We start from the raw sequence: 14,851 nt of genomic DNA on the forward strand, positions 1-14,851 counted from the left end.
GAGAGACGCAGTGAGGAAAACAGAAAACAAAAAAAGAAAAATGCTGCAAGAGAAGGATAGGCCATAGTAGGAGTCTGCAACTCGTGGCTTGTGAGCCAAATCCAGCCCAGAAACTGATTACTATCAACTGGATATGAAACACTTCAAGTTTATGCCTGAATTCATAGGGATTGAGATGAATCGGATCACAGCTAAACAAAACATTTTGAGGATGAGGAGAATAACTGATTTTGATGAAGCAGAACCAAAAGAGGAGCGATGGTGAAACCAAGCATACAACACATAATAAAAGAACTGCCAAAATCCCTTGACCATACGAGTTGCGAAACAGATCTTCAAAACACAAAATCATAAAACGTGACAAATTACATAAAACATAAATTACATCTAATTTGAGAATGAAATGTAAAAGTGAAAGCGTAACCATATATTTATTTACATCACTTGACTAAATAGTGACCCTGAGTATTCCTTGATGTTCCATAAACACAGAGCAGCTTACAGTAAAATGTCATGTAATACAATATATGATATCCTTTACTTTCCATTGATGAAGGATGATATATAGCACATGACTGAGATATATATAGATCCCATATATGTCAGATTGTGCAACATTGGGGATGTTACATAGACCACTTACGGACATAAAGCTATATAGGGAACAGTGCATTGCCTTCAAACAGATAAGCAGTAGCTGGGAGATAGAGAGCACCGCTTCCTCTACCATAGACACCATACACCATTAAACCACTGTGCGTGTGTTTGTCCCTGCGTATTATGTTCGGCGAGGACATACATGCATACATGCCCATGTGCACTATGGATGTTCACCCATGTCTATTTGGGAAGGAAAATGAGAGAGGGTCTGAGTGTGACCTAGAGTCATAACTGTCTCTGTGAGGTAGACTCTAATGACTCAGACATTACAACCCCTTTAATTAGGAATGAGAAAGACAATTTGGAATGGCTTTTATTTTTTAATTTCATCTTTATTTAACCAGGTAGGCTAGTTGACAACAAGTTCTCATTTACAACTGCGACCTGGCCAAGATAAAGCAAAGCAGTGCGACACAAACAACACAGAGTTACACATGGAATAAACAAACATAGAGTCAATAATACAATAGAAAAAGTCTATATACAGTGTGTGCAAATGTGGTAGGATAAGGGAGGTAAGGCAATAAATAGGCCATAGTGGCGATATAATTAAAATGTAGCAATTAAACACTGGAGTGATAGATGTGCAGAAGATGAGTGTGCAAGTAGAGATACTGGGGTGCAAAGGAGCAAAATAAATAACAGTATGGGGATGAGGTAGTTGGATGGGCAATTTACAGATGGGTTATGTACAGGTGCAGTGATCTGTAAACTGCTCTGACAGCTGGAGCTTAAAGCTAGTGAGGGAGATATGAGTCTCCAGCTTCAGTGATTTTTGCAATTTGTTCCAGTCATTGGCAGCAGAGAACTGGAAGGAAAGGCGGCTAAAGAGGAATTGGCTTTGGGGGTGACCAGTGAAATATACCTGCTGGAGCGCGTGCTACGGGTGGGTGCAGCTATGGTGACCAGTTAGCTGAAATAAGGCGGGGCTTTACCTAGCAGAGACTTATAGATGACCTGGAGCCAGTGGGTTTGTCGATTAATATGTAGCGAGGGCCAACGAGAGCATACAGGTCGCAGTGGTGGGTAGTATATGGGGCTTTGGTGACAAAACGGACGGCACTGTGATAGACTGCATCCAATTTGCTGAGTAGAGTGTTGGAGGCTATTTTGTAAATGACATCCCTGAAGTCAAGGATCGGTAGGATAGTCAGTTTCACGAGGGTATGTTGGCAGCATGAGTGAAGGATGCTTTGTTGCGAAATAGGAAGCCGATTCTAGATTTCAATTTGGATTGGAGATGCTTAAATTGAGTCTGGAAGGAGAGTTTACAGTCTAACCAGACACCTAGGTATTTGTAGTTGTCCACATATTCTAAGTCAGAACCGTCCAGAGTAGTGATGCAGGACGGGCAGGCAAGTGCGGGCAGCGATCGGTTGAAGAGCATGCATTTAGTTTTACTTGCATTTAAGAGCAGTTGGACGCCACGGAAGGAGAGTTGTATGGCATTGAAGCTCGTCTGGAGGTTAGTTAACACAGTGTCCAAAGAAGGGCCAGAAGTATACAGAATGGTATTGTCTACGTAGAGGTGGATCAAAGCATCACCAGCAGCAAGAGTGACATCATTGATGTATACAGAGAAAAGAGTCAGCCCGAGAATTGAACCCTGTGGCACCCCCATAGAAACTGCCGGAGGTCTGGACAACAGGCCCTCCGATTTGACACACTGAACTCTGTCTGAGAAGTAGTTGGTGAACCAGGCGAGGCAGTTATTTGAAAAACCAAGGCTGTTGAGTCTGCCGATAAGAATGTGGTGAATGACAGAGTCGAAAGCCTTGGCCAGGTCTATGAATACAGCTGCACAGTATTGTCTCTTATCGATGGTGGTTATGATATCGTTTAGGACCTTGAGCGTGTCTGAGGTGCACCCATGACCAGCACGGAAACCAGATTGCATAGCAGAGAAGGTGCTGTGGGATTCGAAATGGTCGGTGATCTGTTTGTTAACTTGGCTTTCGAAGACCTTAGAAAGGCAGGGTAGGATAGATATAGGTCTGTAGCAGTTTGGGTCTAGTGTCTCCCTCTTTGGAAAGCTGCCGCGGTCATCCCCCCTCTTCAATCTTTGGGGATCTCGGACAATACGAAAGAGAGGTTGAAGAGGCTAGTAATAGGGGTTGCAATAATTTCGGCACATAATTTTAGACGGAGAGGGTCCAGATTGTCTAGCCCGGCTGATTTGTAGGGGTCCAGATTTTGCAGCTCTTTCAGAACATCGGCTATCTGGATTTGGGTGAAGGAGGCTTGGGGGGAGGCTTGGGCAAGTTGTTGTGGGGGGTGCAGGGCTGTTGACCGGGGTAAGGGTAGCCAGGTGGAAATCATGGCCAGCCTTACTAAAATACTTCTTGAAATTCTCAATTACCGGGGATTTATCGGTGGTGACAGTGTATCCTAGCCTCAGTGCAGTGGGCAGCTGGGAGGAGGTGCTCTTATTCTCCATGGACTTTACAGTGTCCCAGACATTTTTGGAGTTTGTGCTACAGGATGCAAATTTCTGTTTGAAAAAGCTAGCCTTTGCTTTCCTAACTGCTTGGCTATATTGGTTCCTAACTTCCCTGAAAAGTTGCATATCGCGGGGGCTATTCGATGCTAATGCAGTACGCCACAGGATGTTTTGTGCTTCTCAAGGGCAGTCAGGTCTGGAGTGAACCAAGGCCTATATCTGTTCATGGTTCTACATTTTTGGAATGGGGCATGCTTATTTAAGATGGTGAGGAAAGCACTTTTAAAGAATAACCAAGAATCCTCTACTGACGGAATGAGGTCAATATCCTTCCAGGATACCCGGGCCAGGTCGATTAGAAAGGCCTGCTCGCTGAAGTGTTTTAGGGAGCGTTTGACAGTGATGAGGGGTGGTCGTTTGACCGCAGACCCATTACGGATGCAGGCAATGAGGCAGTGATCGCTGAGATCCTGGTTGAAGACAGAAGAGGTGTATTTGGAGGGCAGGTTGGTTAGGATGATATCTATGAGGGTGCCCGTGTTTACGGATTTGGGGTTGTACCTGGTAGGTTCATTGATAATTTGTCTGAGATTGAGGGCATCAAGCTTAGATTGTAGGATGGCCGGGGTGTTAAGCATGTCCAAGTTTAGGTCACCTAACAGCACGAGCTCTGAAGATAGATGTGGCAATCAATTCACATATGGTGTCTAGGGCACAGCTGGGGGCAGAAGGTGGTCTATAGCAAGCAGCAACGGTGAGAGACTTGTTTCTGGAATGGTGGATTTTTAAAAGTAGAAGCTCGAATTGTTTGGGCACAGACCTGGATAGTAAGACAGAACTCTGCAGGCTAACTTCGCCCAATTTGGCAGTTCTATCTTGTCGGAAAATGTTATAGTTTGGGAAGGAAATGTCAGGGTTTTTGGTGGCCTTCCTAAGCCAGGATTCAGACACGGCTAGGACATCCAGGTTGGCAGAGTGTGCTAAAGCAGTGAATAAAACAAACCTAGGGAGGAGGCTTCTAATGTTAACATGCATGAAACCAAGGCTTTTACGGTTACAGAAGTCAACAAATGAGAACGCCTGGGGAATGGGAGTGGGGCTAGGCACTGCAGGGCCTGGATTGACCTCTACATCACCAGAGGAACAGAGGAGGAGTAGGATAAGGTTATGGCTAAAGGCTATAAGAGCTGGTCGTCTAGCACGTTCGGTACAGAGAGTAAAAGGAGCAGGTTTCTGGGCACGGTAGAATAGATTCAAGGCATAATGTACAGACAAAGGTATGGTAGGATGTGAATACAGTGAGAGAAATATTGTCACTTTATTGGATTATTAGATTCCACCTGTGATAAATTCAATTGATTGGACATGATTTGGAAAGGCACACACCTGTCTATATAAGGTCCTACAGTTGACAGTGCATGTCAGAGCAAAAACCAAGCCATGAGATCGAAGGAGTTGTCCGTAGAGCTCCAAGACAGGAATGTGTTGAGGCACAGATATGGGGCAGGGTACCATAACATTTCTGCAGTATTGAAGGTTCCCAAGAACACAGTAGCCTCTGACATTTTTAAATGGAAGAAGTTTGGAACCACCAAGACTTCCTAGAGCTGGCCGCCAGGCCAAACTGAGCAATCGGGGAGAAGGGAGTGAGGTGACCAAGAACCCAATGGTAACTCTGACAGAGCTGCAGAGTTTCTCTGTGGAGATGGGAGAACCTTCCAGAAGGACAACCATCGATGCAGCACTCCAACAATCAGATCTTTATGGTATAGTGTTCGGACGGAAGCCACTCCTCAGTAAAAGAAGTGACAGCCCACTTGGAGTTTTCCAAAAGGTACCTAAAGGACACTCAGGCCATGAGAAACAAGATTCTCCAGTCTGATGAAACTAAGACTGAACTCTTTGACCTGAATGCCAAGTGTCACATCTAGAGGAAACCAAGCACCGCTCATCACCTGGCCAATACCATCCCTTCGATGATGCATGGTGGCGGCAGAATCATGCTGTGGGGATTTTTCAGCGGCAGGGACTGGGAGACTAGTCAGGATCGAGGGAAAGATGAACGGAGCAAAGTACAGAGAGATCCTCGATGAAAACCTTCTCCAGAGCACTCAGGACCTCAGACTGGAGTGAAGGTTCACCTTCCAACAGGACAACAACCCTAGGCTCACAGCCAAGACAATGCAGGAGTGGCTTCGGGACAAGTCTCTGAATGTCCTTGAAGCACCCAGCCAGTGCCTGGACTTGAACCCGATCTAACATCTCTATAGAAACCTGAAAATAGCTGTGCAGCGACGCTCCCCATCCAACCTGAGAGAGCTTGAGAGGATTTGAAGAGAAGAATGGGAGAAAGTCCCCAAATACAAGTGTGCCACGCTTGTAGTGTCATACCCAAAAAGACTCGAGGCTGTAATCATTACCAAAGATGCTTTAACATAGTATTGAGTACAGGGCCTGAATACTTATGTATATGTGATATTCTATAAAAAAAAATGTAAACCTGTTTTTGCTTTGTCATTATAGGGTGTTGTGTGGAGATTGACGAGGGGAAAAAACGATTTAATTCATTTTAGAAACTTTAAAAAAAAATTGAAAAAGTGAAGGTCTATTGATCTATTATCAAATCACAGAGGAGTAATCGTCCTACTCTTAAAGCTTAACCATGGCTTAATCCCTGGCTGTAAACATTGCCAGTATCACAGACGATCTGTTCTAGTCCCCAAATCTGCTCTGCTTTAGAAATCCTAATCCACATTACATGAGATGTATAGGCTATGAAGTCAACTCCAATGTGAATGGCCGGAGACAGTACGTCACCAGGGTCGGGGTTAATTCCATTTAGATTCAATCAATTCAATGCTTTTCAATGAGGACAACTGTGGAATTGACTCAATGCGCAGAGAAAGTGGATACACATGGATGAGTGTCAAAATTGTAAAATGTAAACAAAACTGGAAACAGCACGTCAGTTTTGGATACATTGACACGGCAGGCACACTGTTGCTGGCAAAATAGGTGAAGAAGTGATCGCTAACTATTGTAAACCATTTTGGATACATTGACACGGCAGGCACACTGTAGCTAGCAAAATAGGTGAAGAAGTGATCGCTAACTATTGTAAACCATTTTGGATACATTGACACGGCAGGCACACTGTAGCTAGCAAAATAGGTGAAGAAGTGATCGCTAACTATTGTAAACCATTTTAGCTGGCTTACTAATCATCTTGAATAACTGTGGGGCGAAACAATTCACTTAATCAGCCACCACAAACCTCTTTGCTAGCAAACACAACAGTGTCTCCAAAACGGCAAGGTAAGTCCAGCAATATTAACTTTTTGATTTTCTAAACGTATTGAAATGGAATTGACTTCAACCCTGGTACCCATATTATTTGAAATGGATGATGAGGAGCAGCATATACGAGTGAAGTACTATGGAAGGAATCTTGTTTATTGGAAGGAAAGCGTCTATGCTCAGGTTAAGAAAAAAGGCTTTAGAAATATATTTGATTGATTGATTGATGGAAAGCCACTTTCCGTAATATATTTAATACTGGTTTAAGGCTCCAATTTCACAAACATTGGAGCTTCCATAGATCATAGAGCACTTGGTCCTCCAGTTACCCGCATTAAAAAATAACTACAGTTTACCATAGAATAATGCAGTATTTACTAGAGGTCGGTCGATTATGATTTTTCAACGCCGATACCGATTATTGGAGGACCCAAAAAAGCTGATACCGAATAAATCGGCCGATTGTTATATATATATTTGAAATAATGAAAATTACAACAATACTGAATGAACAATTAATACTTTTATTTTAACTTAACATAATACATCAATAAAATCTATTTAGTCTCAAATAAATTATGTAACATGTTCAATTTCATTTAAATAATGCAAAAACAAAGTGTTGGAGAAGAAAATAAAAGTGCCATATGTGCCATGTAAGAAAGCTAACGTTTAAGTTCCTTGCTCAGAACATATGAAAGCTGGTGGTTCCTTTTAACATGAGTCTTCAAAGATCCCAGTTAAGAAGATTTAGGTTGTAGTTATTAAAGGAATTATAGGACTATTTCTCTCTATACCATTTGTATTTCATATACCTTTGACTATTGAATGTTCTTATAGGCACTATTGTATTGCCAGCCTAATCTCGGGAGTTGATAGGCTTGAAGTCATAAACAGCGCTGTGCTTCAAGCATTGCGAAAAGCTGTTGGCAAACGCAGGAAAGTGCTGTTTAATTGAACGCTTACGAGCCTGCTGCTGCCTACCACCGCTCACTCAGACTGCTCTATCAAATATCAAATCATAGAAATATTAATATATAATAAAAACACAGAAATACGAGCCTTTGGTCATTAATATGGTCAAATCCGGAAACTATCATTTTGAAAACAAAACGTTTATTCTTTCAGTGAAATACGGAACCGTTCCGCATTTTATCGAAAGGGTGGCAACCCTAAGTCTAAATATTGCTGTTACATTGCACAACCTTCAATGTTATGTCAAAATTATGTAAAATTCTGGCAAATTAATCACGGTCTTTGTTAGGAAGAAATGGTCTTCACACAGTACGCAACGAGCCAGGCGACCTTAACTGCTGCATATACTGACTCTGCTTACACTGAACGCAAGAGAAGTAACACAATTTCAGGCACCGCATTGATTATATGCAACGCAGGACAAGCTACTTAACTAGTAATATCATCAACCATGTGTAGTTAACTAGTGATTATGTTAAGAGTGATTGTTTTTTATAAGATAAGTTTAATGCTAGCTAGCAACTCACCATGGCTCCTTGCTGCCTGCACTCGCGTAACAGGTGGTCAGCCTGCCACGCAGTCTCCTTGTGGAGTGCAATATAATCAGCCATAATCGGTGTCCAAAAATGCTGATTACCGATTGTTATGAAAACTTGAAAATCGTCCCTAATTAAAATCGTCCATTCCGATGAATCGGTCGACCTCTAGTATTTACTATAGAATTCTGTAGTATATTGCAGAAAATATAGTACACTCTCCCTCAATCACGTGTAGTACTTACTATAGAATTGTGTAGTATACTGTAGAATACTATACTAAACACTACAGTAATAGCTGAAAAAAACCACTAGTTAATATTATAGTAATGACCCCAAAAACACAACAGTTTAACTATAGTAATACTACAGTATTTAACTTGCAAACCCCTGCCTATTCCCCTCGCACATATCGCAATATGTGCCACCCATAAGTGAGAAACCTACATGCCAAGGATAGACCAGCACTGGACGGACAAAACAGGGAAGTTTAACCTGTTAGGGCTAGGGGGCAGTATTGACACGGCCGGATAAAAAAACGTACCCGATTTAATCTGGTTGCTACTCCTGCCCAGTAACTAGAATATGCATATAATTATTGGCTTTGGATAGAAAACACCCTAAAGTTTCTAAAACTGTTTGAATGGTGTCTGTGAGTATAACAGAACTCATATGGCAGGCCAAAACCTGAGAAGATTCCATGCAGGAAGTGGCCTGTCTGACAAGTTGTGTTTCATCTTGGCTCTTTTTATTGAAGACTGAGGATCTTTGCAATAACGTGACACTTCCTACGGCTCCCATAGGCTCTCAGAGCCCGGGAAAAAGCTGAACGATATCGAGGCAGCCTCTGGCTGAAACACTTTATCGCGTTTGGCAAGTGGCCGATCAGAGTACTATGGGCTTAGGCGCGTGCCCGAGTCGACCCCATGCTTTATTTTCTTTCGTCTGTTTACCTAAACGCAGATTCCCGGTCGGAATATTATCGCTTTTTTATGAGAAAAATGGCATAAAAATTGATTTTAAACAGCGGTTGACATGCTTCGAAGTACGGTAATGGAATATTTAGAATTTTTTGGTCACGAATTGCGCCATGCTCGTCACCCTTATTTACCCTTTCGGATAGTGTCTTGAACACACGAACAAAACGCTGCTGTTTGGATATAACTATGGATTATTTTGAACCAAACCAACATTTGTTATTGAAGTAGAAGTCCTGGGAGTGCATTCTGATGAAGACAGCAAAGGTAATAACATTTTTCTTATAGTAAATCTGACTTTGGTGAGTGCTAAACTTGCTGGGTGTCTAAATAGCTAGCCCTGTGATGCCGGGCTATCTACTGAGAATATTGCAAAATGTGCTTTCACCGAAAAGCTATTTTAAAATCGGACATATCGAGTGCATAGAGGAGTTCTGTATCTATAATTCTTAAAATAATTGTTATGCTTTTTGTGAACGTTTATCGTGAGTAATTTAGTAAATTCACCGGCAGTGTTCGGTGGGAATGCTAGTCACATGCTAGTCACATGCTAATGTAAAAAGCTGGTTTTTGATATAAATATGAACTTGATTGAACAAAACATGCATGTATTGTATAACATAATGTCCTAGGGTTGTCATCTGATGAAGATCATCAAAGGTTAGTGCTGCATTTAGCTGTGGTTTGGGTTTATGTGACATTATATGCTAGCTTGAAAAATGGGTGTCTGATTATTTCTGGCTGGGTACTCTGCTGACATAATCTAATGTTTTGCTTTCGTTGTAAAGCCTTTTTGAAATCGGACAGTGTGGTTAGATTAACGAGAGAGAGTCTTGTCTTTAAAATGGTGTAAAATAGTCATATGTTTGAAAAATTGAAGTTTTTGCATTTTTTAGGTTTTTGAATAACGCGCCACGGGATTACACTGGCTGTTACGTAGGTGGGACGATTTGGTGCCACCTACCCTAGAGAGGCTAAGTGGCGAAGATAGTTCATCATCACCTTTGTTGGTAATGTCAGATTTGTGGGTGTTCAATTTTAGATTGGCTTGGAATGTCACGCCGAGCACTTTGGTGCTGGACACCAAAGTGTGTGAACAGAGATGGATAATGGCAGAGGTGGGTCAGGATTGTGGCTGAAACAGGCGTATGTGACTTTGCACATTGTTGGGTTGAGCTTCATCTTGTTTTGTTCTGACCAGTCAGCTAGTTGGTTAAGGAGCGGTTGTATGGTGGAAGTGTCACATCATTCTTCCATGAGAAATTCCATAATTTTTTTGTTGGTGGTGGAAAATGCTGTCTCAGGCACCGCTCCAGAATCTTCCATAAGTGTTCAATTTGGTTGAGATCTGGTGACTGACATGACCATGACATATGGTTTACATTGTTTTCATGCTCATGAAACCATTCAATGACCACTCGTGCCCTGTGGATGGGGGCATTGTCATCCTGGAAGAGACCACTAGCATCAGCATAGAAATGATTCACCATAGGCTGAAGGTGATCACTCAGAAAGGCTGTGCATTTATTGTCGTTTACCTTGCCATCTAAGGGGTTGAGTGGACCTAAACCATGTCAGGAAAATGCACACCATAACAGAGCTGCCAGAAGTTATTATTTATATAGACTATACATATGTCAAGGAGTCATAATAAGGAAAATATACTGTAGAACTAACGGAAATGTAAGGGGCGAAACAACAAACACATACTCATCACTGTGACCACTAAAACACAGTGCATTCAGTGTGCTTCGAGACCGTTACTGGAGGGCAACAAGCACATACATTTCTACCATCGGCATTTAAATAAAACAAGCTACTAAACATCAAAAGCCTATTTCATTGCAAAGTAGAATATATTGACGAGCCAAAATAGAAAAAAATGTAAATATCCATTTCTGGGGTAACAAATATAGTATTACTGCATGGGATAACTAAGAGATCAGTTTTGCAAATACAGCATATTCACAAAAATAAAATGTTGCATTAAAGAACACTTCACACACAAAATCATATCCAACAAAAACAAGATTGCTTGGATTGGAGCAGAAAAGAAAAGCTAAGCAGCATCTAAGTTTTTCATTTTGAATTAAACTGTTGAAATCATAGTCTGCATGCATATATATATATATTTTTTTTTTTGAGGTACTTTTACCACTTTTTTCTCTCCAATTTCGTGATATCCAATTAGTATTTAGTCTTATCCCATCGCTGCGATTCCTGTACGGACTCGGTAGAGGCGAAGGTCGAGAGCCACGTGTCCTCCGAAACATGACCCTGACAAGTCGCACTGCTTCTTGACACAATGCTCACTTAACCCAGAAGCCAGCCGCACCAACGGAGGAAAAACCGTACAACTGGCGACAGAAGTCAGCGTGAAGGCACTCGGCCAGCCACAGGAGTCGCTGGAGCGCGATGGGACAAGGAAATCTCAGCCGGCCAGAACCCTCCCCTAACGACGCTGTGCCAATTGTGCCCCACCTCATGGGTCTCCCGGGTCTGTAGTGACACCTCAAGCACACCGATGCAGTGACTTAGACTGCTGCGCCACTCGGGAGGCCCCTGGGGGTGGTTGAGTTAAAAAAAATATATATATTACACATTAAGTAATTTCCCCCCAGGTTATTTCATGGTTTTAAAATTAACATGTGAAAATGTCATGCATTGTTTTAGAACAGTAATATAAATTGACGATACCAATATTTTTACAAGGCCTTGAGTGTATGTAGCAGTTTGCTTGCAGAAATAGAAAGTTGCAGCTGCAGAACGGATTTGACATTCTTTTTACTTTTGATTGTTGAAAAGGGGCTAGATGCAGCTTTAGCGCCAGCTTGCAAAAATACATTCACATGCAGCCAGCAGCAAGCCAAGTAAATAGGAACAGCATTGTTGATATGTTGGTAGTTGTTTCAAGTCCCAGGGGGCACTGCAAGAAACACTGCCACTGGCAATGCATTTAACCTTAATTGGTTCACTGCCAGGCTGTATATAAAAATGTGTGCAGAATTCTAAGCCATGTAAGTTACTTTGGCTAGCAGTGTCTGCTAAGCAAAGAAATCGAAAAAGCAGTTGTGTACAGTATACCAAACCAGGAAGTGATTGATTGCTGCTTCCTGTCGGTGGTCGTCATGCCCACCTTGGTTGTCACGGTGAGGAGGGGGTTTCCTTCTGAGGATGCCTTTTTACCCGGAAGCTCCTTCAGCACCATGGCAACAGCCCTTTCCCCTTTCCCCTATAACAGTGAGATCAACAATGACTTGTGTCAGCGGTGATAAATGGTTTCTACTTCCTCAATTTACAATTTAATGGCCTGTTATAACCATAGAGTTACAAGAACATATAAAATAAATCTGACTGGCAACTTGACAGTGCACTCATGGGTAAACTCAATATGGCCGCCTGTACACATATCACAGAACATTGACTTGAATGTGAAAGTCCATTCTAGTAATTCAAATTCTATGGTTTTAATTGAACATGCATTTCCATCTTATACTGTAGAAGAAAAAAACTGAAAGTGGATGCTGACAATGTCTTTTTATATCAAGGAATTGAATAGGCAGTTTGAAATAACTTAAACAGGTGGTCCACCACAGAAATCTGAATTTAAATAGATCATTACCTTAAAAGGATTACTTACTATAGGGTTTCATGTTCAGATGACAAAAAGAAAAGGCATCCAGGGTATGATACATGGATGGGCTGCCCCTTTAAACTGAAGACAGCCGTGTGAGGGGCAGCATGACATTATCAGAGTTTAATAATCGTACCATAAAATATCAGGGTTTCAACATCACAATACTGAGTTTGGAGGATGTCTACTTGATAAAAAGTTATTCTCTCTGTAGAAAGGTAGCTACTTGTTTGATTCAGCCACCTGAGATTATGCACACAGTATAGTATAGTTTGTCTACGTGGATGAACTGATGACATAGTTCAGCAGAAAATGTGATTTTACATGGGGTGGTTTATAACTACTCATTGCTGTTCCAGTGAACTAGATTTTTTAAATAAAACTAGCATTTTTAAATAAAAACAAAAATGAGACTGGTTTACATAAAAATAAATGTTAATATTGTAAAATTAATAGCAATTGGTTAATACGTATAGTAACAGTCAAAAGTTGACACCTACTCATTCAAGGGTTTTATTTATTCTACATTGTAGAATAATAGTGAAGACATCACATCTATGAAATAACACATATGGAATCATGTAGTAACCCAAAAAAGTGTTAAATAAATCTAAATATATTTTATATTATTTGAGATTCTTCAAAGTAGCCACCCTTTCCCTTGATGACAGCTTTGCACACTCTTGGCACTCTCTCAACCAGCTCACCTGGAATACTTTTCCAACAGTCTTGAACGAGTTCCCACATATGTTGAACACTTGTTTGCTGCTTTTCCTTCAGTCTGCGGTCCAACTCATCCCAAACCATCTCAATTGGGTTGAGGTCGGTTCATTGTGGAGGCCAAGTCATCTGATACAGCACTATATCACTCTCCTTCTTGATCAAATAGGCCTCACAGAACATGGAGGTATGTTGGGTCATTGTTTCCTTAAGAAACAAATGATAGCGCAAACCAGATGGGATGGCGTATCGCTGCAGAATGCTGTGGTAGCCACGCTGGTTAACTGTGCCTTGAATTCTAAATAAATCACTGACAGTGTCACCAGCAAAGCACCCCCATACCATCACACCTCCTCCATGCTTAACAGTGGGAAACCACATGCGGAGATCATCCGTTCACCTACTCCGCATCTCACAAAGACACAGCAGTTGAAACCAAAAATCTCAAATTTGGACTTACACCAAAGGACAGATTTCCACCGGTCTAATGTCCATTTCTCGTGTTTCTATGCCCAAGCAAATCACTTACTGGTGTCATTTAGTAGTGGTTTCTTTGCAGCAATTCAACCATGAAGGCCTGATTCATGGAGTCTCCTCTGAACAATTGATGTTGAGATGTGTCTGTTACTTGAACTCTGTGAAGCATGTATTTGGGCTGCAATCTGAGGTGCAGTAAACTCAAATTAATGTATTCTCTGCAGCAGAGGCAACTCTGGGTCTTCCTTACCTGTGGCGGTCCTCATGAGAACCAGTTTCATCATATTGCTTAATGGTTTTTGCAACTGCACTTGAAGAAACTTTCAAAGTTCTTGAAATTGACTGACCTTCATGTCTTAAGGTAACGATTGACTGTCGTTTCTCTTTGCTTATTTGAGCTGTTCTTGCCATAATATGGACTTGGTCTTTTACCAAATAGGGCTATCTTCTGTATACCATCCCTACCTTCTCACAACACAACTGATTGTCTCAAACACATTAAGGAGGAAATTAATTACAGAAATTAATTTAACAAGGCACACGTTAATTGAAATGCATTCCAGGTGACTACCTCATGAAGCTGGTTGAGAGAATGCCAAGCGTGTGCAAAGCTGTCATCAAGGCAAAGGGTGGCTTTTGCAAATATAAAATATATTTTGATTTGTTTAACACTATTTTTGGTTACTACATGATTCCATGTGTTATTTCATAGTGTTGTCTTCACTATTATTCTACATCGCAGAAAATTTTAAAAATAAAGAAAAAGCCTTGAATAAGGAGGTGTCCAACCTTGACTGGTACTGTACGTACAGTGCATTCGAAAAGTATTCAGACCTCAACTTTTTCCACATTGTTATGTTACAACCTTATTCTTAAATGCATTAAATCGGTTTTTTCCATCATCAATCTAGGCACAATAACCCATAATGACAAAGAAAAAACCTTTTTAAGAAACTGAAATATCACATTAACATAAGTATTCAGACCCTTTACTCAGTATTTTGTTGAAGCACCTTTGGCAGAGATCCTCTCAAGCTCTGTCAGGTTGGATGGGGAGCGTCGCTGCACAGCTATTTTCAGGTCTCTCCAGAGATGTTAGATTGGGTTCAAGTCCGGTCTCTGGCTGGACCACTCA

General features: G+C 41.3%; 1 protein-coding gene across 2 annotated transcripts in view; it reads right to left on the bottom strand.

The window, feature by feature from the left end:
* Positions 1-14,851, bottom strand: part of pex5lb (peroxisomal biogenesis factor 5-like b) — a 170,073-nt gene that overhangs the window by 89,764 nt on the left and 65,458 nt on the right. Inside the window, exon 2 of one of the 2 annotated variants that reach the window (XM_014139164.2) lies at positions 12,022-12,117. The exons of the other annotated variant lie outside the window; for it this stretch is intronic. Within the exon in view, the coding sequence (XP_013994639.2) occupies positions 12,022-12,117 (96 nt within the window). The remainder of the gene's footprint in view (positions 1-12,021; positions 12,118-14,851) is intronic. 2 annotated transcript variants of the gene reach the window in all.

The sequence above is a fragment of the Salmo salar genome, chromosome ssa14 (genome assembly GCF_905237065.1).
Source record: "Salmo salar chromosome ssa14, Ssal_v3.1, whole genome shotgun sequence".
NCBI lineage: Eukaryota > Metazoa > Chordata > Actinopteri > Salmoniformes > Salmonidae > Salmo > Salmo salar.